The sequence below is a fragment of the Colletotrichum godetiae genome (assembly GCF_030913485.1).
Source record: "Colletotrichum godetiae strain CBS 193.32 chromosome Unknown BDP55scaffold_58, whole genome shotgun sequence".
In the NCBI taxonomy this organism is placed as follows: Eukaryota; Fungi; Ascomycota; class Sordariomycetes; order Glomerellales; family Glomerellaceae; genus Colletotrichum; species Colletotrichum godetiae.
The window spans coordinates 87,152-114,611 of record NW_026851306.1 but is presented as its reverse complement, the minus strand read 5'-3'; the positions used below and the strand labels follow the sequence as shown (position 1 = coordinate 114,611).

At 49.3% G+C, this 27,460-nt stretch overlaps 6 protein-coding genes across 6 annotated transcripts; 5 read left to right on the top strand and 1 right to left on the bottom strand.

Annotated features, from left to right (window-relative positions):
* Positions 1-1,648: 1,648 nt before the first annotated feature.
* BDP55DRAFT_679073 (OPT family small oligopeptide transporter) lies at positions 1,649-4,771 on the top strand. The gene is made up of 4 exons (XM_060576025.1): positions 1,649-2,305; positions 2,361-4,278; positions 4,355-4,479; positions 4,531-4,771. Exons 1-4 carry the CDS (start codon positions 2,036-2,038, stop codon positions 4,612-4,614), a joined length of 2,397 nt encoding a protein of 798 aa, XP_060424394.1. The 5' UTR covers positions 1,649-2,035; the 3' UTR covers positions 4,615-4,771.
* Positions 4,772-9,779: 5,008 nt separating this feature from the next.
* BDP55DRAFT_679071 (uncharacterized protein) lies at positions 9,780-10,600 on the top strand. The gene is made up of 2 exons (XM_060576024.1): positions 9,780-10,124; positions 10,190-10,600. The coding sequence occupies exons 1-2, from the start codon at positions 9,954-9,956 to the stop codon at positions 10,520-10,522; spliced, it is 504 nt and encodes a 167-aa protein (XP_060424393.1). The 5' UTR covers positions 9,780-9,953; the 3' UTR covers positions 10,523-10,600.
* Positions 10,601-11,390: 790 nt separating this feature from the next.
* On the top strand, positions 11,391-13,477 carry BDP55DRAFT_679062 (uncharacterized protein). Its single transcript, XM_060576023.1, has one exon. It carries the CDS (start codon positions 11,468-11,470, stop codon positions 13,052-13,054), a length of 1,587 nt encoding a protein of 528 aa, XP_060424392.1. The 5' UTR covers positions 11,391-11,467; the 3' UTR covers positions 13,055-13,477.
* Positions 13,478-15,959: 2,482 nt separating this feature from the next.
* Positions 15,960-16,535, top strand: BDP55DRAFT_733097 (uncharacterized protein; the record flags this gene model as incomplete). Its single annotated transcript, XM_060580031.1, has 1 exon — positions 15,960-16,535. The coding sequence occupies one exon, from the start codon at positions 15,960-15,962 to the stop codon at positions 16,533-16,535; it is 576 nt and encodes a 191-aa protein (XP_060424391.1).
* Positions 16,536-17,117: 582 nt separating this feature from the next.
* BDP55DRAFT_562534 (sodium/hydrogen exchanger family protein) lies at positions 17,118-19,038 on the top strand (the record flags this gene model as incomplete). The annotated part of the gene is made up of 3 exons (XM_060570163.1): positions 17,118-17,324; positions 17,428-18,285; positions 18,340-19,038. The coding sequence occupies 3 exons, from the start codon at positions 17,118-17,120 to the stop codon at positions 19,036-19,038; spliced, it is 1,764 nt and encodes a 587-aa protein (XP_060424390.1).
* A 191-nt stretch (positions 19,039-19,229) lies between these two features.
* BDP55DRAFT_562532 (uncharacterized protein) lies at positions 19,230-20,447 on the bottom strand (the record flags this gene model as incomplete). Its single annotated transcript, XM_060570162.1, has 2 exons — positions 19,230-19,823; positions 19,947-20,447. 2 exons carry the CDS (start codon positions 20,445-20,447, stop codon positions 19,230-19,232), a joined length of 1,095 nt encoding a protein of 364 aa, XP_060424389.1.
* Positions 20,448-27,460: the final 7,013 nt, after the last annotated feature.

Here is a 27,460-nt window from a genome sequence, read left to right as displayed (position 1 = left end):
AACCAACCCTCTCCAGCAACTCGGATCTCAAGCGGCAGGCATCCTTCAACCGTGTCAACCCAGAAGGGCGCGCCTACGGAGCACAGAGGGACGTTTGTCACGCTTTCAGAGGGGCCATTTGCGGAGGGAACGAAGGGGGGGAGGGGTCGCAGGAACTTTTTGTTCATCCACTTGTGTCCAGAATGCTCAACTTGTCAGTGCTTGTGTCATTAACCTGACAGCCTCGAAGCCAACTCGACGTAATGATTGGCTTCTCTGCCGACAGAACATGACATGGGTGGCATCATTTGCCGTCTCTTCCGACGTCCTTCCCGAACAGTGCAGATTGTCGCTCTGTTTCCGCGTCTCTGAGTGGCTAGTCGAGTCGGAACTCGCTTCTCCTGCTCTTCGACTCTCGCGTGCCCTTGCAGGGATTCAACTCGGGTGATTAACTGAGAAAGTCTTGGCCTCCAAGGCTCGAAGGGGGGACGACCGCGCTAGACAGGCATTATCCTCGGACCCCAAGGTCCCTTTGCTATCGGCAGATCCACTGAAAGCAGGGCCCTTTGCATTGAACGACTTTTTGTCGGAGGAGTGGCGACGCGGGATGGCTAGCTCGCAGCCACCAACGCGTTGGTCTTGTTGCCCTTTTCCTTCTTTTGGCTCTAGTGGTTGAGCCCAGGGTACGACTTGCGGCTTCTGGCGACGCTTCCCACGCTTCCCCGACCTTGGCCACCCGTCTTGGACGTTGCTTGAGTTGCTTGAGTTGTGCTTGGCTGCCATCCTCTCTGCCACACCCGGGCAACACCATGCCCTCCCGCGGTCACCACCTGCTCTTCTCGTGCTTGGCGCCCAGCCCCCTTGGCGATCGATCCGGGAGGCGGCTCTTTGAGTGGCCTGTTGAGTGCGGAACGACTCACCTCGATGCTCTCAGCTCTCGGCCTTCTGTCAGTCGACACCGACGTTGTGCGCCCCATGTCGTCAAGTCAATATCCAACGCTGGAAGATGGGAGGCGGCGGTGACCGGCGGCGCGACGGCGGAGGAGGGTAGCGGGATGGATCAATTGCCAACGCCCCAACGCCATTCCCGCCCAAACGGCGCTCAATGGCCCTGGCCTAAGGTTGTGTAGTCATCGAATGACAAGAGGCCTCTTGGTCATTTCTGGGAGACGGGCAGGCTCCGCGACCGCACTGTCGAAGTACGTGAGTACCTAATTTATTCCAGTCAACGAGAGAGGCCTATCAGGGGGTGGAGAAGTGACGGGCGGAATGTGTCCACCCCCAGAGCACCCCTCCACTCCCACAATCCAGCCCGCTCCTTCTCGGCTGCTAGTTCGTCTGCATGCTAATTAGTTCGTGGTCTGTGGTTCTTCGGGTGGTTCTCTCTGCGAGGGTATCGAAGTGTAGAACGCGGTTTGGCGGGTTGGTCGGTTGTGCCGTGGTATCCTATCAGACGGCACGATCACACTTCATTCGAGCAGCCAGAATCAAACCCTTCCCACCCTTCTAGACGGTGGCGAGGAAGGATTTGCCCAGCAAGAGTCCTCTCGAGACGAACGATTGGTGCATATCAGGGGCGATTTCGTTTTATCGGTCACGTCAGTGCGTCTGTCAAGGACAAGCTACCGCCCGTTCCACGGCTCCATGTGTGTGTGTGTGTGTGAGTACTCCTTAGACACACCCTCCATTTCGTCCAAACAAGCTTCCGCTTGCATCCAGCGCAATATCTACATAGTAGCCTTTTCGTATCGCCCGATGCTCTGCCAGGGGTTGGCCCGCTTCGCCAACGACTGACTCCATTAGGCAGGTCAATATCTCGGCCCACTGGTCGCCGATATGGCAACCGATCATGGAGTCCATCGACGAGGCCCTGGGTGTGCGACGCATCTAAATACTACCCGACGCGCTCTCCCTCGTCGGGTCTGATTTTGGATTCTTCAGCCCACAAGCTCTACGACCAGAGACTCCCCCCTTTGAGTTCCATTCTTTTGAGAACTCAGGGTGCAACCCGAACGCAACACCAACCCGGTAAACAGTACCTGAAAGATTGCCAACCATGGCCTTCAGCAAGTGGAGGGGCAAGGTCGGAGAGCGGCCCATCGTGGTCGACGCCGTCTCGACCGGCGTCGATGCCAACGGTCTCGAGACCGTAAACCCGGATGCCGAGCTCAAGAAGTTCAAGAAGATTCACAAATGGGATCCCTTTTTGGACATTGACAAGCTCGATGCCGCCGACGCCGCCGTCCAGTCTGGCGACTACGAGAAGGAGGCTGCCGTTGAGGCTGCTCTCCACGAGGACTCTCCCTACCCCGAGGTCCGCGCCTCGGTGAGTTATTCAACGTCCCGAGTCGAGCAACGGGCGTCATGACTAATATACTCAGGTTCAACCTTTCGACGACACCGAATTGCCCATCAACACTATCCGTGCCTGGACTATTGGTGCCATCATGTGCACGCTCATCGCTGGGTGCAACATTCTCCTCGGTCTCCGTCGCTCACCCATCATCATCACCTCCACCGTGGTGCAATTGATCTCCTACCCCCTGGGCTGCTTCTGCGCCAAGGTTATCCCGGAGATCAAGTTTAACGTCTTCGGCAACGAGCTCAACACCAACCCCGGTCCCTTCAACGTGAAGGAGCATACCATCATCACCATGATGACCGCTGCCGGTGCCACCGCCAGTTACGCCATCGATATTCTCCTCGCCCAGGAGATCTTCTACAAGCAATACTTTGGCTGGGGTTTCCAGATCCTGCTTATTATCTCGACCCAGGCCATGGGTCTTGGTATCGCCGGTATTTTGCGTCGCTACCTCGTCTGGCCTGCCGCCATGGTTTGGCCCGCGACCCTCATCACCACCACCGTCATGCACTCACTTCACGACCACTCGTCTTCAGATCCCGCCCTCACCAATGGCTGGAGGATCGGTCGCTACAAGTTCTTCCTCATTGTGGCTGCCGCTACTTTTGTCTACGAGTGGATTCCCGAGGTGTTTGCCCAGTTCCTGCAGATCTTCACCTTTGTCTGCTGGATTGCCCCCAACAACGTTGTTGTCAACCAGGTCTTTGGCGGTCAGACTGGTCTCGGTCTTATCCCCATTTCCTTTGATTGGAGTACCATTTCCGGTTTCTTGCTGTCTCCCCTGCAGACTCCGGCTTTTGCCATTGCCAACGTCGGTGCCGGTATCATCATCATGATGCTTGGCTGCATTGGTCTTGCCTGGGGCGGACCCGAGTTCTACCGCTACCTCCCCATCAGCGCCAACTCTAACTTCGATCACTTTGCCCAACCCTACAACACCAGCCGCATCTTGACCCCCGACTTCACCTTCAACGAGACTGCCTACAAGGAGTACTCACCTCTCATCCTAGGTCCTGCCTTCTCCCTGTCTTATGGCATGGGCTTCGCTGGTCTCATCAGCACCCTCGTTCACGTCGGTCTCTTCTACGGCCGTGACATCATTGACCGCACCAAGTCAGCTTCCAACGAAGAGGCCGATATCCACCTCAAGCTCATGCGCCGCTACAAGGAGGCTCCCGAGTGGTGGTTCGCGACCATGTTCGCCGTCAGCTTTGCCTTTGGCATGATCGCTTCTCAGGTTTGGAACACCCACTTGACATGGTGGGCCTACATCATTTGCATCATTATTGGCGCCTTCTTCATCCTTCCCGTCGGCATCATTCAAGCTGTCACCAACCAGCAGACTGGTCTGAACGTCATCACTGAGATGATTGTCGGTTACATGACTCCCGGCCGCCCCGTCGCCATGATGCTGTTCAAGTCTTGGGGTTACATGCTCTGCTATAACGGTCTCCAGTACGTGTCCGACATGAAGGTCGGCCACTACATGAAGATCCCTCCCCGCACCATGTTCGCAGCCCAGACCTTTGCCGTCGTCTGGCTGTCTCTTGTCCAGATCGCTTCCTACAACTTCCTCCGTGGAAACATTGATGGCGTCTGCACTTCTACCCAAGCTCAGGGTCTCACCTGCCCCAACGCCCGCACTTTCTACAACGCCAGTGTCATTTGGGGTGTTATCGGTCCCCGCCGCATGTTCGGTGCCGGCCAGCTTTACTCCTGGGTCAACTACTTCTGGCTCATCGGTGCCATCTGCCCCGTCATCCAGTTCTTCCTCGCTCGCCGCTACCCTCGCAGCATGCTCCGCTACGTCTTCTTCCCCGCGATCTTCGGTGCTGCTGGTATGATCCCCCCTGCCACCACCTGGTGGTTGGGACAGTGGGTTATTGTCGGTCTCATCTTCAACTGGTGGGTCCGCAACCGTTTCTTCGGCTGGTGGAGTAAGTCTTTTCCCCACGTGACTAGTTCTCCATTGGGACTAGTCTCTGATTCCATGTTTGCTAACCCAAACACCAGCTCGTTACAACTACGTCCTCTCCGGAGCTCTCGACATCGGAACCGCTCTTTGCATCGTCATCTCTGGCCTTGCTTTGGGTCTTTCTAATACTACTTTCCCTGATTGGTGGGGAAACGTTGTGATGGGATGTGAAATGATTCTTCTTCTATGAATAAAATGCTAACTTCTGATATAGAACGATAATCTCGATGCGAACGGTGCAGCCGTTACAAAGATCCTACCCGATGATGGGTCTACCATCGGCCCTACCCACTGGTAGTTTGTTGAGGGCTGTAATTTATTGAGGAGTGTAATGAACTCTGGTCTTCGTTGTTTATGACAGGTACCCGATCCTGTGTGAAGGACATGAGTTATCGCAACCTTCCGACTTTGGATAAATATAATTATATTGATAATGATACCGCAAGTTTTACGACGTCTTCGACACTCTCACTGTGATTCGAGTCCATGCTATAAAGGTGATCCTAATGGATCTCCCGGAACTTGATAGCTGTCTTTTGAGTTGCTGAAAAATGTACGTCGCAACCACATGACGAACTCTGCCCAAGACAAAGAAGCCGACCGGCTACCATGAGACTACCCTGTATGCCTTGCCTGGTCACTTACTCTTCTTCCACTCCATACAACTAGTAGGCCATGCAGTGAATACTATAAACCATATGTAGTTTATCAATAAATCCTACTTGGGCCCCGAGTGAGACATGTCCCATGAACCTACCTCCCAGCCCCGTTGTCATTCTGCACTTTGATCTGCCTCCCGGCTTCAGCTTCCCCGTTCACTTCGTATACGCAGATCCCGGAATCCTTTTGCAACTTTCATTGAAATAATGGTTTAGCTGCACAAATAATTGAGATATGGTAGTTAACGTGTCACAGCTCTGCCTCTCAGCGCAAATGCTGACTCTACATGTCAATTGAAATATGGAGACGTTTAACATGCTTTGGCTGCGCCTGAGAGAGAGGTAATCTTCAGTATGCACAACCGTTGAAAGAAACTTACGGGGGATGAGCCTGAGCCGTTGATGTTCAGTATCTCTAGCTCTTCCAACTGCTTTTCTGAGTTCGCGGTTGAAAGTTCTACGAAGGGCCGTTATATACGGCCTTCAACCCATAAGAATTGGGGTCTTAACCTTCTCTAACGTGTTTTCGCCGAAAGCCATCCTCTAAAGCCCGATGGCTTACATATCCGGCGGTCTACTCGAGTTGATCAACTTAGCAAGGTATGATGATTAGGGATTCTTTATCTTAATGAGTCTGGAAACTGCCGAGCGAGTCTTCCATTCGCCTTTGTCAAAGTCTTGTTGATATGGCTAATCGATTTGAAAGAAAACTCTCTGTCTATCAGATTTTGGTGCAGAACTAAGGCATTTTAAGCCACTGTACCATTATATAACGGGCTTGCGGGAGTAGATGGTACAGGGGGAGACGTGGGAAAGTGGTACCAGGGGAATAAATGAAGCAAATCACTGTAAATTTGACCTATGGGATCTGATATAATAGAGACGGGCATTCGGGACATAAGGCCAAAAGATATTAGCAAAGTTCACTACCGGCTGGAACCTATCCGTAGCCAGGAAATGAGCTTCTTCCCGTCACTTTAACTTCTTCTATTTCCTACCCTTTGGTGGATACTGATAAAGTTTCCAATATCTTTGGAGAATGGACACCATTTAAATACCACGACGAACAACCCTTACTATCTAGGTTTCGGAGATGGTTCTTTCAGAATGGATAAGCAGTAACATCTCTTATGATTCATTCATGCTCATTAGCTACCAATCCATCCAACTTACACCACTCGGCTGATCACTCACTACAGTCTTCGGCTCCTTTTCCATTCCTTGCCATAACCACTCATCGCATCCACGCAACATAGGTGGCCATTCATCCCAATCACCATCTTCCCTCACATTCCTCACTACAAAAGCAACCCCTCTATGTCCATCTTACTATCAAACAGACCAGTCATCAAAAATGGGTTGCGGATGCTCCAGAGAGCTCACCCCATCCGAGGCTGCCATCGAGGAGAGAGACGTTGCCAGCCTCGAAATGGCGCAGAAACTCGAGTGGTACGCCTTATTGGAACGAGGAGTATCAGAGAAGAGAAAGAAGGAGAAGATGAAGAAGTACAGAAGGGACTGGAAAGATTTCAATGGTCGTCGGAACCGTTGGTTCTGGGGCGACTCTCCCGACTACCGAGGAATCTACGTCAACTTCTGATCACCCAGAAGCAACCACGTAACACATTCTTCTCTAGGCCATGACATAGGCCTCTGAAAAAGTCGGACTTCGGAGAAAAAACCGTACATCATTCCCAAGATCACTACAGCAATCTTACTACATCCCGTCCTCAGAGCATACGACTATGTTGGCTGCCTTGGACACGACCGTGGCAATGCCAAACTCTGAATATGATCCCCATCACCAAAGTTGGAACTAAGAGAAGTGGGAGTATTAGTGGAAGGCTCTACGGCATCGTCTTCATCTCGGTGCATCAGGGTGTTGTGGATTGTTTGGACAACTTTAGTCGCCCGACACCCGGCATATAGCATATTACAGGTTATAAGGGGCTGTCAAGAGACGCGTTCAGGGTGCACAAGGGGTTTCTCTATTGCGGTACCAAAAGGACCTTCATTCAGGAGGGCATTAATTGGTTATGTGAGCTTTCGACAATCATCACAAGTCAGATTGCGAGGAGCCGTTAATAATCACTATAGAGATGTCTAGATAGATCAAAGGTAATAGACAGCTCCATCAATAAGGTACATCGGCGAGTCTTTCACTTACACTCAAGTATGTAGCGTGTCAGGAATTAGCATTGATCAATGCCAGCCCAAGTTCTCCTTAATTCCAGCTGCTCTCTTAATCAGCAGTCGAAATTGCTACCAATGGATACCTCGCCTTAGAATCTAGGAGAAGTCTCTATAGCTAAAGTAAATTAGTATCCAATATCAATAGTATCGAATTCAATGGGGAAACTTGTGATGAATCTTTGAATACCACAGGGTTTCAGTCAAAGAGTTTTGTCATTATCCCATTTCAACCCAATAATTGAAGTTGATTCCAACATACTGAGCTGTGTAAGTCAAGATTGGCATAAATTGAGGCTACCGTGCACGTGAGCCAGGGCGAAGGTCGTGTAATACTTGGCTACTGCCTTGTATTTGGAAGGCTAGCGGAAAGATCTGGGTGCTCGACAACTCTTTTGTTACATGGCGCTTGGCTGCTGCGGAATCCAGTTGGGGGCTCAAAGGGAGTTTGATGAACCGCAAACGCCCTTGAACACCAAACAAGTCGCATATCTGTTGTTGGCTCAATGCGCTCGCAAGGCCGTCCAAGTTTTGAATTCAGCCAACGACACGTTCGCTTACCTCGGCCGGCCTAGGTCATACCGGCGTTCACTACCCCGCCACCATCTTGCACGTGCTCCGATCCATCTCCGGCATCCGAAAGAAGAATCCCGGCCCCGGTCTCCGCCCCACAATTGGCCTTCGCATCGTGAGTACGAAAATGGAAGTCGGCGCGGACCAACATATACTTCATCGTGGGGAAACTAATGAGGAGAAACATATTCGGTGCTGATCTCAGTGGAGGTAGACAAATCGGTGCTGTATGTCACTACCTCAACCAGCAGGCGAGGAGTTTCGTTATCTTAAGGCCATTCATTGTGACTTACTACAGTCGTATGCTCATGTCCTCCGATATTACGACCTCTTTCCAAGTTTAAGATTGAGAACTCTGAACTCGAAGGTTGGCAGTGTGAGCCACGAGTGTTTTCTTGTTGAAAAGACTTCATAGAATCTTTATCAACGTAGAGTCCATTCCAATGACCGGGAGATTAATGGCGTGATATATTCGACGAGTGTATCGACATTTTGATAGAAGACTGGTGTGCCGCAGACTCGGAGTTGCCTTCTAAGCTTCGAGTTCATTGAGCTTGTGTCTCTGCCAAGACTTGCCAAAGGTTGAAAATGCTAAACTGAGGGAGTTGTCAACTGACTATACGAAGCCAGAGTAACAGATGTCTCAACTTTCAGGTAATAGCTCCTCTGGATTGGACGGTGCTTTAAGATTAGATCTCTAACCCAAGCCTCGGGCCCTCGTCAAGCAAGCAATAAGCACTACGTCCTACTAGGGATACAGGTCGATCAACTGTCACAAGGTTCGTTAGTTTTGACCAACTTACTTGCTGAGTCTTGAACATCCATTGGCTAGCAGCTGTTATACCCCTATGGCGTCCAACATTCCTTAACGCGCTTCACCAAACCGTAGGTTGAGAAAATAATAACTTGACTGGAATTCTACCCCGTCTTTTCAACGTTCAGCCGTTTATTATCATGTCAAGCTCCAATGACGTTCCGGTTTCTCAAAACAACTAATCGTCTACTTGCCCAAATACTTGCGATATAACCGATCCTAAGTAGTCTGAAAGGATATTTTCTAGAAATAAAGCAATTATTCTCATACCAGAGGGAAAGCAAGTCAGTTCCGCTAAGGTCTTTTGACGCTAATCGATGTAGAAGTGACTGGATGTATCACGTACTTCGGACTCGGACTCGGACCATCCCTGAGCACCTTAGAGTGAAAACAATCACTGGGGCTTTGATATTACACGACGCAAGCGACCGACATACGGCATCACTTCATGCTGATACGCTGCTCAAATTAGAAGTTACTACTGCATTATGCCTTGCGCATTACGAACTTTCAGAAAGATGTTCGGCGAGCACGTGGTGCTAGGCTCTTTACTTGAATTCGTGCAGATTTGAGTTAAGAGACCACGTGAATTATTTCCAGCGGGCCGAGGCAGTGAGAATGTGGTTACAGAGAGAAACGCCCATGCCCCGCCACAGCCAAGGAAGCATCCTACTAACAATTCATGCTAATAACAACGAGGCTGGATGACTTGGGCTAATTCGACGAATTGTCGGCGCTGGGGAGACAGTGGGGTAGGATTCGGTATGTTTTCTCATAATAGTTGCCAAAGACTAATGCTACGATCGCCGGCCGTGTGAGCGATGCATGTCGACAGCCGGCCGAATGATCGACGAATCCTTGCCCAATACCTTCCCTGCCACTGCTGCACATCACACTTCCTTTCGCATAATCGTCTTCGGGAAAGGCAGTTTCTTTCTCGAACCTGATTTTCGGGACATCTCGCCAGAAAAGGACCCATCAAAGAGTTTCTCTGGGTTCTGTCCGGGGCTCATTAGAGGCGGAGGATCGCTGGGCGGCCTCCGCATCGTTTCATGTTTCGGGGCCAGACCCTGGGCCACAGCTCCCAAATCGCCGGGCGCTTCAAGCTGAGGCTCTCTGAACACGTCATAGCTCAGGGCTCCCCCAGATGTGTCTGGTTCATGCTCTAGGGGTCAGCTACTCTTTTGGACGGACAGAAGTGTATGTGGTCCGAGGTAAACAAAGGCATGTGAATCACGATAATTTGGTTCTATGGATGATAAAAAGGCTTCAGTTGCGCCTTCTGAGGGAATGGTGATCGGCCGCATCATCATCATCATCATCTTCACTTTTCAACAGTAATACATCTCATCAATACAATTCAGAAGCAACTTTTACAGTAGCCAACATAACAACAGCAAAATGTCTTTCGCCGATCTTTCCAAGAGCCTGAGCGACATCGAGCGCAAGGTCAACAAGTCCATCAAGATTCTCGGCAAGGGCAATGACATGAACTACAAGGATGCCATCAAGCTGGGCACCAAGTCAAACTCAATTGTCAGCACGATCAACAAGGGTATCAAGGACTACTCGGTGAGCTCGCTTTCCAAAAGCCTCCGTCACGCGATGGACAGAACTAACACATCAATCAATCATAGAACTTCGACCCGTCCGAAGATGAGGCCAAGAAGCTCTTGGGCCAGATGAACACAATTGTTGACCTGACCGAGACTCAATTGAACGCCATGGTATCGAACCAGGCCCGTTTCGAGAGCTTGAAAGTTGGTGGTCTCGTGAAGAAGAACGTTACCAAGACCGAGGCCGCGGGCAAGGAGCTTTCAGCGGTCATGATTGCCAAGGCCCCTGGAAGCATCAAGGGAGATGCTGAGGCGCTGGAGAAGAGACGTGAGGCTGCTTTCAACAAGGCAACTGGAGCGTTTGCTGGATCCACAGGCGGCGAGGATGAGCAGCTTGGAGACGACTCCGACTAAATGTACACTAGCTCTCAGCTCGTAATTCGTAGCGGCTGTGTAAATAAGAGTTTACCTTTAGGGAACTTCATCAGATGCTGTGAATTGTTCTGTCAAGCGCGTGCATATCTCAGCCAGTCTGACGGATGCGCGATGCGGCACTTCATTGCCAGGTTTCTCAGCGCTGTGATGATGGTGAATCCCGAAAGTCAATGTCGTCACATGCAACAAAGCTTGAGGTTAGCTGAGTGTGAAAACGGAGTGGTGTGACGCAGGGTGAGCCTGGATCACCATGCGTCACGTCACCATCGTGGTTGTGGTTGCGGTACGGCCCGCGGATCCGAGTAGATTCGGATTTGGAGCAAGTCAGCTGATTGACTCAACGTTCAATTTTGGGACCCCTGGGTTCTTATAAGAGATACCAATAATTTTCAATGGCTGCTGAGTGTAAGCTGGCTGACGAACTTTCCGGCTTATTCACTTGCCAAAGGGAGAGTATCCGAAGCTGCCACGACAATAGAAGCAGAAGCGTTGATCACTGAGGTTTAATCAACCTTGAATGTCGCGGGTTGGGCTGATGATGTCAATATCTTATGGGATATAAATGGAGAGGAGTAATAACCTGAGATTTGACAGTCAGAGCCTATTTCAAAAATTATAAGTGAAGTACGAAAGATGATATGTAATAAAGCATCATAGCCTCAACATTGAGCTTGTTTGGAGATTTGGATTCATCGAGAAGAACAATATTTCTTTGAACTAACCCAATCGAGCCTAGCCTACATCTTACCATCGACATCTTTGATTGGAGTGCGGGTTAGGTCATTGCTGCCTAGGGAATACCGGGTCTAAGCCGGAGAGGGGTTTACACTTTACAGGGTGCGTGTCCCTCTGGAGCCAATTGAGGTCATCACAGCTTCACGTTGACCTTGCCAGCAATGCCTCATTGTGCTCAACCACATCAAAATGGAGACACTCCCTCAGGACTTAATTGATGACATTGTCTCTTATTTACTGCCGCAGCAGCAAGTCAAAGCTATACAACCTTATGACGTGCGGGTGAGACCAATCTCGCCCGTGGCCCGGTTAGCCACAGCCTCTCGTCGGCTACAAGCTGCCGTGGAAAGGGCAACATTCAGATCTCTCAAAATTACCAGCGATGAGTTTCCAAAGTTTATCGAGCTCCTCACTCCGGCAAGGAGATATCACTTGGCTAGCTTGATCGTTACCATCACTCTTCCGCCTTACGACGAGGCTGCATCCCACAGAGCGGAATCGCCCGAAGAACGGCTTATCAATGATAGCTGCTACAGCAATGGCATAAAATCATTGTTCGATATTCTTCGTGGGTGGGAAGATGAAGATCCGGAAACAATAGGCTATCGCCTCGCATTATTCATAAACCACCCCGAATCACCTTCCGATACGCCATGGCCGACGAAGTACGTTCCATGGGGTGAGATGTATTCTGAGGAGGACGGAATTTACGAGGGCCGGTTCTTGCATTCATTCATCGAACTACAAGAAATTCAACTACTCCCAAACCTCGAGAGAGTGAAGCATTTCGTAATGATGCAACAAGAAGAGAGGTATGGACACCGTAACACCTACCCAAAGGTGCCTATTATCCTCGCCTCAAAGATGCCGAATTTGGAACGCTTCAAGCTTTTTATGAACGACGACGAGAAGAGATTTGAAGAACTTCGGATTCTCAACCGAAACGAAGCGGCACAGGCTATCCGAGAGCTGTCGTTACCATCACTGAGGAAAGCCGAATTCGACTTCTTTCAGAGGAGATATCGAAACGAGAGGGCCATGCCCCCAGCGTTGCATGAGCCCGGTGTCCCAGACCCGCTGAGCTCTGCCATCTACGCATTCTCACAAAATCTGGTAGACCTGAGTGTCACCGGAGCCTTTGACGACTCACTTCTCCGGCCTATACAAGGCCTGAGTGAGACCTCATGGCCGAATCTCAGATTTCTCGACGTGAACATGCATGCCACTTCCCCTTCAGGAATTTGGTACTTCAAAAAAGCAGACGGTAGCCCTGACCACCGGCCATACACCCATAGCTCCAGCACAAACAACGCCCATTCGGATCTGCACAGCGAAGAGTTTAGCTTTGTAGAGGAGGCCGCCTACGCGCGCATGACCCCGGTGGAGGTTTTCCGTTGCAAGCCCGACGATGCCCATATCACGCCCTTCATTGAAGCGTACGCAGACGCGCTGAAGGTGATGCCCAAGCTCGCATCAGCGGCGTTGAACTTCCAGCTCGAGTATGAGACCGAGGAAGACGAACCTAGCTGGATGTGTATTGCGTACTTTGCACCCTGTCGCACGGCATCAAAGCATCCGCCAAAACTACTGTGTCCGAACTGCAACCGAGGTGTGACACGTCAGCTAGTGAAGTTGTACCTTGGCTGGGAGCCGAGTGAGGCCCTGGCGGCCAAGCTGCTTGCGATTGGGGACGAGGCCCATGAGGTGCCAATGGTGGAAAAGACTATGGCTCAATTTATGGATCAGCATGAGTGGGCTAATGACGACGACTCGTGAAAACGGGGAGGAAGTCCATCCGTAAGTCGCAAGCGAAGCGATTTGACGTCTTGGATAATACATCACATCTACATGTACACATAATACCTCACATGGAATTTGAGGTGTATAGCTGAACCCGAGAGTCTTGATCATGGACAAAGGAATACGCCATATCAGTATCTAGTGGAATCTAAGCCGCGATTGATGTATAGAAGACGGATGTCATCGATAGATACGCGCCTCAATCGGTTTGATCAGCTGCAAAGAATGGTTCCAACCCGCAGGCTTGCTATTTCTGACAGTAACCCGTGACCGAGCAATTACCTACAGAGCGATTGGACTTTTTGCTACCTTCGAAGTTAGTTGTCTCTTGACAACATAATCATGTCGAGAGGTGAAACACGTGCTACAGTAGACATGGTGAGTGGGGGCTCAGTGACGGGTTATAATTAATGCGTAATGAACTTTCCAGCTCAGTTGGCTCAGACTCTAATCACCAGCTCCTTCCTCCATGAACCCGAGTTCTCATACCGACTTTGAGAAAGATGAGGTCTCTTCATGTCCTTCATTTCCGAGCGGGCGCGGCGCAGAGTCCCCGTACAGTCTTAACGAGCGACCTGAGAGAATATAACTCATCGATGGATTCGACTCCTATCAGCCCAAGGTATCATCATTTTCGTTCGGAGAATTCAATCTGTTAGAGCACTAAGAAGAAGGACTTTACGGCTGATCAAACACGGCATGTTTCTGGAGATGGCCCCATTTCAGAGCCAAGGCCAAGGCAGGAGCACGCTATACTAAAGTAAGTAAGCATATTTGATATGTAGGTAGGGTATGATGCTATCTTCTTTTCTCTTGCTTACTTTCTTAGAGCCACAATGCCAAGCTGTGTTTTAGTGTGTCCTATACTCGAGACAAAGATGGGACGGTTACCAAACTGAAGAATAGGACCCTCTTTAGATGATGGTTTTATCAGTGCCTGTATGGATTGCGAGGTTTTCAGTTTCCTCAGACACAGCAATTGCCAGAACATGCCATAAACACGCAAGTCTTCGATCATGAGATGAACGATATCTTACTCGGTACAAGTAGAAACCAATTTGCGGAAGACTCGCAGCAAGGCAATTGACGCGATGCTAAGTCATGAGGTTTGATCCCACCCGAGGCTTTCGTCGCTATCACAAACTGAAGCAAAACTTCTGTTCATCCGGGTGAGTCGGCTCAATCGGCATGCTCCCGATCATTCTGATTGAATCCATTTCATTTCCAATCCCAAAATCATATTCCCAGTGCCGAATGACTGGTAGGCGCAGCCATTTGCCTCACAATGCTTTAACACCTATGGCTTGCGAGTCTTTCCAATTGCCAGTTTCATCAAGATGGATACAAAAGAATTTGGAGCTGGTTCCGAACATCACCAAGAAGCCACCTTTGTAAAAGATAAATCAGTCGAGATTCCTCTGCCTACATGTAAGGTGGGTATGTGGCTTAGAGGTTTAAAGTTTGTAAGACGTGTTCCCTGGCGTAGATCGGACTCGGATCCTGTCGTGGGTGCCCACCTCACCCCAAACGGGCTCTAGTTCGTCTGTTCATTTTTCGCAAATCATCCAGTTTGCTGGGTGGCAGTGCCGTGCCTCAGAACAGATGCATCACTTCTCGGAGCTTCTAGAAGAATGGAATCTTCTCATTGGCGCCTAGATACCATGATCTTGTCGAGCGGCTTGACCTGAGGTGGGCTCCAGTCACTGAAGCAAGGAGATTCGAGATCAGTTTTGTGCCATCCACTGCTAGAAACAAGCGTCACCTCCTTGCAGAGCAGCAAATTCACAGCACGCAAACCGGAAACCTCAGCATCCTGTGCGCTAAAAAAAAAAAAGCTTGGGCTGGACTAAGGAGTTGGGCTCTGTCCTAACCGCCCCGGAACCTGACTCAAGAATGAGGGACGCTCGCGGGCATCTCTGAGGTTGTCTGTGGCATCGATGATAGAGTTCGACAACATGCGAGAAACCGTCTGGGAACTGGTGTGGACGCTGTCTCAAGTTGCTGGGTCCGTCTGTCCCATCCTCAGCAGCTCTCCCCTGCCAACTCTGAAGCACTGCAGAACTAGTGCTTCAATGATTTGAGGTCTACGGCTGTTAGCTGGAACCTGACTCAACTGTCGGCCACAACGCAGTCGAAGCAACAACCCCCCGCGCTGGGCTGGGCTGCCGTTTCAGTGTGTCTTCTCTTCACTGCTACGACGCGCATCTTTCCAAAATCTCCCCATAATTTTAGCTTTTGGCTACTGTCTTCGGCGTTCGCGGGCGGCCTTTGTATGGAAATGCCCTTTCCTCCGCACCAACGTCGAGGCCAACCGTCTCGCGCGCTACCAACCCTCGCAACCCAACTTCTGCCTGCTAACTTCCGCCCATACCGGCACGGCTACAGGGGAGGAAGTCGTAGGGCGGGCGGCAGGGCTTAGTGTCTGTTAAGCAGGTTACATTGAGGTGGATCTGGCAGCATGCCGGGGTGGGCAGTTCAATCTCGAACTCCCGCCTTCTGGCCAATCGCATCCAACCTTGTCACGCTGACGGACCTGGCTCCAGGCCGTCCGGCGACTTTCAGAGAAGGTGGCATACCTTTGAGGAACGGTAATATCTCTGATATAAAGTTGACTTGACAGATGAGGGGAGGGGATCGTCTCAGTTCTCTCAAGGGCCAAGCCATTCTTTTTCTGACCACAGTCTCCCTGTTACAATTTCCAGACCAGACGCTCTTTCAATCGCCATATATCCCCCCGGCATCCCACGCCTCAAAGACAAAGGTTCTTGTGCTCGCTGCCGAAACTGTCACTCATTCAGTCGACGAACAGTCTGTCAAAGCTCTTTCACCTACTCAACTCTCTCAGTCGACCTCAGTCACCAATAAAGCATCCCGTATCAAAATGCGCTCCTCAATCCTCTACCTCACCCTAGCCGGCCTCGCCAGCATCGCCCAAGCCAACCCAGTCATCAAGCCAGACGCCCAAGTCGACCCCAAAGGCCTCATCACCCGCAGCCTCTCCCATTTCCTCTCCTCCCGTTCCGAATCAACACGCTCCGAGCCGCCCCCGACAAAGAGGCAAGCAACGCCGCCTCCGCCTCTTACGAGTGCCCCGGCCGCCGCTCCGCCCGGCGGCGGCGCAGTCAACAACGCCAACCGCACCGTCACCTTGACCGTAATCCAAGGCGACACCCTCGGCCAGATCGCGCGTCTCCTCAACTCGGGCATCTGCAACATCGCGAAGCTCAATAACATCGCCAACCCGGATTTTATCGAAATCGGCCAGGTCCTGCAGGTGCCCATCAACGTCGCCAACCCGGACAATGATTCGTGCCTTAACCGCGGCGGGGCGATCCCGCCCCCGGGGCAGAACGCTACTGCTCCCGGTGCGCCGCCTCCGGCGGGTGGCAAGGGGAAGAAAGTCAGGCGGAGCGGGAACCTGTTTTCTGAGAAGGGTCCCCGGGCGCCGTTGCGCTAATTTGGAAGCTGAGGTTTGCTGAGCCTAGCAATACGACCTGGAGGGGTTGGTTGGGGGAAGTGAGATTTGGGATGAGCACCGTGGCTGGATAACACGAGACTTTGGCAGCTGGCAGCGGGTCTGGCCTCGGAGTTTTGGCATTTGGCATATTTCAGGTGTGAGATATTGGGCGTTTTCTTGTGTTGTGTCATTCATCCTTTATAATATACCTGGCTGGAACAGTCCGTTCGAACTTCGAGAAGAATGAGCCCCAATATGAAGTATTCTTTGCGAATTTGAGTGAGACATTGAGTTGCATAGACCGCTCTTCTACTTTCTTGAGAAGCTGTGACGTCATGTGCCGAGCGTGGCTCATGAGTCAGCAAACATAGAGGAGAGAGTCTAAGGACCATCGCCAAGGCCTGCGTCAATTTTGAGACTGCAACTCATCTCGACACTTGACAATAATCACGCGCTGATCTCAAGCAGTCAGATCGTAAGGGAAGACGATATCCTTTGCTCTATAGGTGATATGGCTGTTGTCCAGGTCCTGACGTTTTTCATTTGTTTTCAAGATTATCCTTGATCAGTACGCCCACAGCCATGGCAGCAATAGCACCCTCACTGGCCTTTCACGAGCCGTCCATCATCACAATCGCAATCCTATCCGGCTTCCTTCTGCTCCTCAACACCATAAACTACGGCCTCGACAAGCTCGTCTACTGTGGTCTGATCGGCCAGGTCTTCCTCGGCATCGCATGGGGAGCCCCAGGGGCAAAATGGCTCTCCGATGAGATGGAGCACTCGATGGTGCAGCTGGGATATCTTGGCCTGATTTTGATTGTGTATGAAGGTGAGATCCATCTCGCATGATATTCTCCTACATGTCGAGCACAGTAATACTGACACTCAGTCAACAGGAGGTCTCTCCACGTCCTTCAAGTCCCTCAAAGCAAATCTTCTACTCTCAATCGGCGTCGCCGTCACCGGCATCGCCATCCCCATGAGCCTCTCCTTCACCCTAAATTCTCTCATCGGCGCCACACCACTGCAAGCCTTCGCCGCGGGAGCAGCGCTCTGCTCAACCAGTCTAGGGACAACCTTCACGGTCCTAGGCACGAGCGGCCTCACTACCACCCGCATGGGCGTCGTGTTGACCAGCGCTGCTATGATGGATGACGTCGTCGGTCTCATCATGGTCCAGGTTGTGTCCAACCTCGGTGGCAGCGGCGGCAGCGCCTTCAACGCCGTGACTGTGGTTCGGCCGGTTCTCGTCTCTCTAGGCTTCGCGACTGTTGTACCGGCGGCGTGTAAGCTCGTCGTGGGGCCGATCACGCTGCGTCTCAACTCGATGAGAGAGCAGAGCCCCGGAGCGAGTATTGACCAGCTTCTTCCCCTAAGACAGACTGCCCTCGTCATCCATACGTGCTGGCTATTCGGGCTCATTGTGGGTGGGGCTTTTGCTGGGACCTCGACCTTGCTTGCGGCATACATCGCGGGTGCTACCATCAGTTGGTGGGACAGCGAAGTGCCTCATCTTGCAACTCGGGCCAAGGGCAAGCAAAAGGCACCTATCACTGGGTACGCGTCTGCCTCAGCCGACCAGAAAGCTACCATTGCAGACACGCCGGGGCAATCGAGTTCCGAGAGCCCAGCTGCGGGCCCTCCGGATTCTGGCAATAGGGAACCCGATGCCTACACCTCTGGCATTAAAATATACGAGCGTTACTACAGCAAGGCCGTTGAGCACGTGCTGAAGCCATTCTTCTTTGTAAGTCCCCATGATAACTAAACTTGTATTGATACCACATCCTGATCCCGACAGGCATCCGTCGGTTTCTCAATACCGATAACAAGAATGTTCTCCGGTCCCATTGTTTGGCGTGGAATTGTCTACACTATCCTAATGATGGCTGGCAAGCTGATATGTAGTGTTTGGCTGCTGCCTTTTGCCAGCCCGCTCCAAGCCGTGCAGCGGATCGCCAAGAAGGTTTCCGGGGTCAGGGGCCAGCAGTCGAACAAGCTCGCACCCGGTACGCAGTGTGCAGGGACGCCATCAGATTCGAGGGCGAGCAACAATCGAACTTCCCCACAACAGCAGCCACAGCAGGAACAGGAGCAGTGTCAGGGTGCGCAAGAGGGTCAAACGGAAGAGGTACTTCTTCAACCGTCCGACTCGCGACAGGCCGGAAAAACTCCGAAAAATGCTTCTCCAAAGCCGGAGATGCCCGTATCCGTGTATCCGGCTTGCATTCTTGCCTTCGCAATGGTCGCTCGTGGTGAGATTGGCTACTTGATCTCTGCATTGGCGGAAAGCACTGGCATCTTCAGCGGCGGGTCAGGTGCACCTGATAATCCTTCGGAGATGTTCTTGATTGTGACATGGGCCATCACTCTGTGCACAATCGTTGGACCCATTTGCGTCGGTCTGCTTGTGAACCGGGTAAAGCGGCTCGAGGCGCACAGTGGGAAAGGCTCGAACGGAAGTGGACGGAACGTTCTCGGGGCCTGGGGTGTAGAATAGACGCCAAGAGCAACCCTTCGGCGAGCAACAGAGAAGCGATTCTTGAGTTCTTCCTGAAGCCGGACATTGCCACAGCCTCGTGTAGCAGATACGTCGGGCCTATCTCCAGCCCAAGTACCCAAGCCAGGTCATACAATGTAGTGTCTGAAACTGGTCCCAAGACTTTGACATTCTTGACGTTCAAGTACGTGTCATTCGGCATCATGTGGATGGATCGAGTGTGTCCCTCCCGAGTCATGCGCTGTGAGCGCGGCTCCTTGTAAACCCGACTGCTCCCACCACTGCTTCAGCCCGTCCACGTCGCACCAGTCAAACAGTCGGGGCTCTTCGAACCACCACCTATTGCCGGGTCGAGGCTTGTCGCTGACATATTTCTTGAGGCAGCCACCATCAAACCGATGGTTCTTGACACCGACGAGGAGTACGACACTTCCAATCTTGGGGGCGAAGGCCTCAGCGTCGAGAAACACAGTCAAGATGACTTGTTTGCTAGTGCTAGGGTCGACGAGTCGAGCAGTTCGTTGTGTATGGTGAGGCGGCATGTGGGACGGTTCGATTTCGGAGAGAGAGGCGACGACTGCGAGAACGTTGACAGACCAGTTTTGCTTGTAGGGTAAGTTCGGGATAGATCGTAGAGAAGTCAGCTTCAGCGGCGTGTTCAGGTCTGTCCAGTCGCGTGGCAAGGCCACAGGGCCTCCCTTATTCCTGGCCTGCACTCTGCGTTGAGTTGCCTTTGTCTCCGAAACTTGCATAACCTCGAATCCCTCTTCGTCGTCATCGTCAGCCTCCACCGCCCCCACCGATGCCCCGGTTGCCCCGATCGAACGCATGCGTTGTGGTTTTGGCCTTTGGGTCGATGTGGGTATAAAGGTCGGTCGTGGTTGTCGCGCCTTTATTGGAGTTGCGACGGATTCAACGTCGCTATCAGAGACAACGTCCTCCTCGACTTCGTGTTCTGGGAGTGCTGGAGGTACTGCGTCGGGTTCTGTGAGAGCCTTATGCCATCCAATAGTGACCAGATCATGAACAACCAGATATACCATCTGTCTCGTCCCTTCAGATCGATCGCCGTCACCAACAAGGTCCTGGAGGCGAATCGAGAATTCCCCTAGGCGGACGTAGCAGCCGACGCGGATAGCTCTAGTGTCTAGGAAACGATGCATCTCTCCACGAAGAAGAGCCTGTATACAGAGCTCACCGTCACCCAGCATCAGCCGTATGGCCCTCCATCTCTTCGACCGTGGCACAGGGAGGGACTCGACGCCTTCAACGAGGAAAATGGAACCGGGGATGCAGTAGCGGGTACGCAGCAGGTCGTTGATCATGGGTTTCGGAACAAATGGCTCGGCATCATTGGTAAATGCTACCTCTGCTGGGGTTGTTGACTTCTCGGGCGCGTTGGGGGACATATGGACGCATTCATCGTTTCGCGGCGACGCGGCGAGAGTCGAGTGTGAGGGCGTCGAGTGATGATGTTTCTTTCAGATTCCCCCGCCAGTGGAGAAGTCCAATGGCACAAGGTCACTGACAGGGCGGTGGCGTGGCGGGCATGCCTACTGAAGACTCGCTAATGCAAGTCATTACGTAGCTTTGCACGACAGCTAGGGATTACCCCGGCCCGGCCTGACAGACCGATCCTACCCCATCTCATTCACCTTCACCTTCACCTACCAATGTACTAGTGAGTAGGTACCTCATGAGATGAGCTTCGATACGCTCACCCATACTCTAAGACTTGTATCTGCCTCTTTTCGAGTATAAAACCTTTGGTAATGAGAGTTAACGAACCATTTCACTCACCCCAATTGGTTCATTTCATCGCATCTCTGAGGGCCGTATCTCGCATTGAGCGCCAGTGAGGCCCGTGATTCACTCTTCAGCATCTTCGCTGGTTTTATGAGTCTGGTCTTTCGCAGTTTACGACACTTCTCATTCGCTACTTTCCCAGTACTTTGGCGATCATTCGAGCCTGAGTGTGAGTCTGAAACCATCAGTAATTCTCATACTCATCGTTCCATTACCACACATTCTGAGTTTTGCTCGTGACCAGCAGGGCGACTTGTCCTAGGTTCCAAGATCTTGCATCATGCATCAACAGCTGCAGTCATCGACTTCAAAGGGTATAAATTCTCAACCAAGTCCTTTCACTTGACTCGGAAATCTTTATTTGCACCACGCTCGGGCTTCGCAGACGCAACTCAGACTTGAAGATTAGTTGTCATAGACTAGAGCGCTTTCGGACGGCTGGTGAAACTCGATCCCTGTGACACGTGAAGACGCCGTGGGCATGCCAACCATAAGGTAGTAAGAGACAGTCAACAAACAGTTGAGTTGAGAGCCGCCTTGGCCATGAACATCGTAGTTCATTCAGATGAGAACTTGGTCGGCCTCTGTAATACATGCAATACTAGTGTTAGTATTCCTTTGCTTGATTTTTATGATTTAAATAGCATTTTGGAGAAGAACCCGGTTCGCCTATTGGGGACGCTTAGGTCCAGGGATCAATCGTTCAGACACCACGGTGTCAGTGACGATGTCGCCCACTTGAGGATTGAACCAGTCACGACTAAAGTCGTCGAAAGGCGATATGAGTTGCTAAGAACAGGCCAAAGTTCGCGGTTGTCTTCGGTACAGTAATGTGAAGGAGTAGATACTTTCACCATCATTTGTCAGGCCAGCAGCGCCAGCGCTTGCTATACCAAAGGTGAACCTAAATTGCCGTCGCGTCGTGTTGTCGCGTAGGTAATCAAGACCATACATACCGTCAGAATCATCTACTTTCGGAGATCACTTCCCATGCCTCTTGAGCGTGAAAAGGAGTAGTCCGTAGCAGGTAGGGATTGGTTCGTAAAGTTTGAAAGACTTTGCCAGTTTTGACGGATCAAGGGTCATCTTTAGTAATACTAATAGTCAAATGCGAAGTATGGAGTCGCAGCGAACAGTTTTCCTCTTGAACGGGTCAGCTGTACGAAAGCGACGCTGCCAGATCCACAAAGTTTGCTTATTTATGCTTGTTACCGAGAGGATCTACGACCAATCGATGATCAGCATCCCTCTCTGACAAACCGATATTAGGGTCCGCCTTAGAAACTTCTTTGATGGCACTAGGAGAGGCAAACGAAGGGGGCCGTTCTTGAGTGGCTCCACACCGAGCACTAGTGCTGTCGCGTTCACGGTTCGAGTTCTAGCACAGCAAACTTAAAAACGGATATCGGCCCCGAATCCGAATTGACCTTAGGTACGGAGTATTTACTTGTAACTAGAGTCTTTGAAAAGTAGACAGTAGTTCCCTCCATCGGTTGTTCACCTAGATGTAAGGTGGTTGCTGACAATATTCAACAGGAGATGGGCGGAGCTGTCCGCATCGCTGGATTCGCTGCAGGTGCTCAACCGGGATCAACAGCCGGTTTAGCTCTACCATCTTGGAGCTCGGCACCTTCTATTACACACTTTCTGGGATGCTTCGATCAATAATTGGAGCACATGACGCGGATTTAAGAGAAGATCTAGGCGTAAATACGCTAGACGGGACGTTGGAGAAAGCCGCCGATCAAGGTATATGTAGTGAACCTGGATCCAAAAGAGTGGCAGAATTTCACATAGGCACCTTCCCTCGTATAACAGTGGCAGTCCGCGTATCCACGTTCAGCCCCTGGTATCAGCATCCAGTAAGGTGCCTCTCCCGGCACAAGACTGACGCTTAGCCGGATTGTAACCCCAACTCCGACAGCTGGGATCATAACACACACGCATAAGGTACAAACACATCATGCTCATTCGCTATCGGGATTCAATTTCTACCTTTAGAAAAGACGGAATTCAGACCAGCGGGCTCCTACAAAAACCCGGCGCTGCGGCAGGATCCGCGTCCTACTTCGGGGATTAGGCATGGGGAATGTCAATCTTAAAGTCTTGATTTCCCCGCAGGGGCCTGGCCGGCGGGAGCGCCACCTTCCGGCGGAAGTTATGCATGCTTCGGGCTGACTTATGCAAGCCCGGGTCCGAATGACCTATTCCGCAGAAAGTAGAGGCAACCAGCGCGGATACTTATGGGATAGCCCGCTCACTACATTGAATGTGATCAAAGGCTGGAGGCGCTTCCGGTGTGCCACAGCAGACTGAAAGGAGAGCTCGACGTGGGCTTCTCTTGTCTCATTCTTGAAGCGTCACGGGTGTTTAAGCATGTTCAGCTCGTAACCATATTATTAAGGGAATTAATATACGGGCGTCGCAAATTGATATACGGGCATCGCTCTTACACGGGCGTCGCTGTTTGACCTTTTGATTAGTCTAAAAAAATTTTGTTAGTATAGTTAAATTCTGCTAGATACCTATAAAGTATCCTAAGCCTTTATTCCTTTACTCCCTTTACGCTTAGGTTATATTATTAAGCCTCGAAATCTAACTTATAGTATTTGCCTATAATGGCTTCTGTAATTAGAGTTAGAGACGTTCCCTAAGGCCAATCTTAAAATAATACCCCTATTAAGAGACTTCCCCCTCTACGAGAGCGACTATTGATTAATTACGGCCTCCTACTATCATCCGGCTAACTACTATTATCTCCCTCTTTAGAAAGCAGCCGCCCTAGCATCAGCCAATTCTATGGAGTTAGTAATCTTAAAAGGTAACGCGACCTTATTACTAAGCTCCTAGCCGGCATATTATAAGACATACGACCTTTTATAAACGATTACCTTAATATAGAGCTTATATTATACCTTATTTGCTATTTCCCTAAAGGAATAACGAAAACCTAGCGGACTACCCTCCTACGACTTTATCTAGAGCATAACCCCTCTCCCCCTAACAAATAGTCCTAATAACCTTCCTATCTTATAATAAAATAGTTTAGTAGTACTCTTTAACTTATTAAATAGGTTATTAGGACTAATCAATAGCTAACAACGGCACTACTCCGATAATAAGAATATGTCCGTCAATAGTAAGAAATATGGGGTCCCTAAGTTAACCTACTACCCTATTCACCCCTACGGCCATCCTCCACTTAAAGCATAGCGTCTTTCCGAACTATAGCCTCTTACTATATTCTAAATAACCGATCCTCCTCTCTTCCTATAACCTAAATTCTAAACCTACCAATTCCTAACAATCTAGAGTAAACCTATAATACCCTCTTTAACCGAGTTAATAACTTTATAAAAGCTAATGGATTTAATATTATAAAACGGAATAGGTATAAAGTTTAAGGCCAAATTATTTAATACACCTTCTAATATAATCGGTTTAACAAGCCTAGGCCTATAAAAGGCGTTAGTATTTAATAATATAAGTCTCATAAATACGGTTATAAATAGCAAGTTATTACCGAGGCTTAAGAGGAGGATAAGTGGCTATTATATTATTATCTAGACCCCCAGTACAATCAGCATAATCATGGCCCTAGCCTTAAAGCCTCTATACACCCTTTATATTATAAGCTTACCAAAGTAATTTAGGATATTATTAAAATTATAAGTTAACGAATTAGGATTCAGGCTTGCGATATATATACTATTATCTAAGAGTAGTTCTTAAAGTCCTTATTTACCTAATAAGATATCTATAATACTAGGGCTTGTATAAGCCAAGAGAAACTAGCTGGATATTCGCTAATTATAACGTTAATTAAGCTGTTTAATAAGCGAGACATCCTATATATAGTGAAATAGGTAGACGACGAGCTAAACCGCCTTATTAGCCTTATCTGGACCTTTCCTTATTATCTCTAAATATGGAAGCGATTCCCTAAGGTGATTAGCTTCGATAATACCTATAATATTAATCACTTTAAGCTCCCTCTCTTCCAGGCTACTAAGTAGACCTACCTCGGATCTATCTATAACGCCGCGTTCAGCCTTATTAATAACGAGAGACTAAAGGGTTTCCGGTTTCTCTCGGTAAACATCCGCTAACTTATAGACTAATACTTAGTCCGTTATCCTACTATTATTATTATAAATTACGATAAGTAGATAAAGGCTATATTAAATAAGTAGTTCCCGGACGTTCAGTAATAACTCTATATCTACTATATTAACTCTAATATTATATTTAGGGCTAAATAGAAGTAGGTTAAAGACCGTAGTTATAATAGTAATAGTAATAGGTCTAATAACGAGGGATATTAGCTACTAATATAAATAATAGCTATACTAAGTAATAAGGATAAGGCCTATATTAATATGCCTATTAATAAGCCCCTCCCTTATACGTATTATAGGGTCCTTATAATATAGAAGCTTATTGTTTTTATTAAGACTAAGCATATTTTTGAGAAAGCCTAGACCAAGCTCTATAAAAAGTTTAACGACTAATGCCTAATCCTCTAATACCTCTACGCAATATACTTACCTTTAAGAGCATAATAGGCCCGTTACTCTATCCAAAAATACCAGAACTTTAGTATTCGCATTACCTCTAACACTAAATTAAGTAATAATAACATTAAGGGTTATCTTTTAAATAATTTTAATCACCTATATCGGCTTATCGACGTTATATAGGATATAATTAGCGATCAGGAGCTATACTTTTACTAGGCCTATATAGAGGACGAGGTACTTATAGGCCGGGAGTATATAGGTACTCGCTTTAAATACCTAGGCGAACTTCGAACAATACTTTCCTTAAAGTATTTTACCTTAATTAGGACGTAAGGCCGGCTTATAAAAAAGGTAATACCGTCTAGCAAGAGGCTATTCCTAGCCCCCCTCGGATATTATAATCTAGATTATACTATTTCGATTAAATTAAGTATCCTATACTACTATAAGATCTACTCTAAAATATTAAATTTACTTACTTTTAGTAAATAAGAAGTATACCCTCAGTAGTATTTTCGAGAAATATCTTCCTTAGATCTATACCGCCAGATCCTTGACCCTAAGATTACTATATCCCTCTACAGTAGGCCAAAGAACATAGTGCAGCCTATTCTATCATAACTAACCTTACTTAAAAAAGGCCGGTTAGCTAATTAAGCCCGTACTACCTATAGCAGCTAAGGCGTAAATAATAAAAAGCAAGGCCGCCTACTTAGGAGCAAAAATAAATCGACACTAGCTAGGCTTATAAAAGAGATAAGTCAGCCAAATCAAAGCCAGATATCAATTTTATCCTAGCAATAAACAAGGAGCCAGTCTAGCGTTCTTAGTAGGGGGAGGATAACGGGGAATTATATAAGTGGACGGCCAATATAGCCTAGTATTTAGAGGAAACGGAGCTAGTGGGAAGTAGTTTATAATAACGATGAATTTTTATAACTACGTCGGAAGAAGTAGTTAAGTAATAGGCTATTTTAGGGGTTATATAGTACTAACGTCGCTATGATTTACTCTCTATATATCTTAAATATATAGTAAAAGGAAGCCTTGCCCATTTGAGATTTATAAAAGCTTATATTACTATAATTCAGTTTTTATAAATCTCAAACTAGAGTTTAGGTTAGAGAGGATAGTAGGAATAGCCATGTTAGTACAGTCACCCTCACCGCCTTTATAGGGAGGTACTGTTTTTTTGGACTAATCAAAAGGTCGAACAGCGACGCCCGTGTAAGAGCGACGCCCGTGTATCAATTTGCGACGCCCGTATATCAATTCCCATTATTAAAGTCGTGATACGCCAGACAGGTGGCTCTATACGTACACCAGAGTTTGTGTTACCAATTCCTACCTCTGTATTCCTGTACAAATACGGACATAGGGACTCAGATGTCGAGGCTACCATCCTACCGGATTTAGGGAGCAGAATAATCACCGGTAGTCTGGGCGGTCCCCAGAAACCCAAGCTTGCTCGTCTAATATTTTGGCAGAAGCGCTCGGTCTTCTGGCAGCAATCAGGCTGGAATGAGACCGACACACTGTTGAGCCACAATAGCAGCGAGAAAGCGAGGAAAATTCTGCGCCAGAACGAACCGTCAGTACGCAATGCCCCGTGTCCTGCCATGTCAGTGCCGCCTCTTTTCATCAAATGGTTCCAGGCCGTCTGATATTCAAGGGGGGTTGATCCCTGCGCCCATCAATGTCGTCCAATCGCTGAGTGGCTCGCGATCGCTTGTCAGGGTATCTCGCTTTCGGATTCTTAATTGATGGTGTGCTAATGGGGAAACCAACGAACTAGTGCGGCGCAAGGTCCAGCTGGTGCACAACTTTGTGCACCTGGAGCTGAACCCCTTCTCGAAAGCCCGGGGTTGCTGTCCGATTCTAGATCTCCCGCAACGAATATAATGTAACCGTCTTCCCATTGATTTTTTTTCAGTTTTAGTCTTGAGGCTCAAGCCAAGAAGTTCTCGTTTCTACATACGAACAGCGACTACACCGGACTGCACTGCCGGAAACTACACTCAGCAAACGACTTATACGATCAACTCAGATGCGACACACATACATATTGGCCCAGTACCTCGACATCACAGCACACT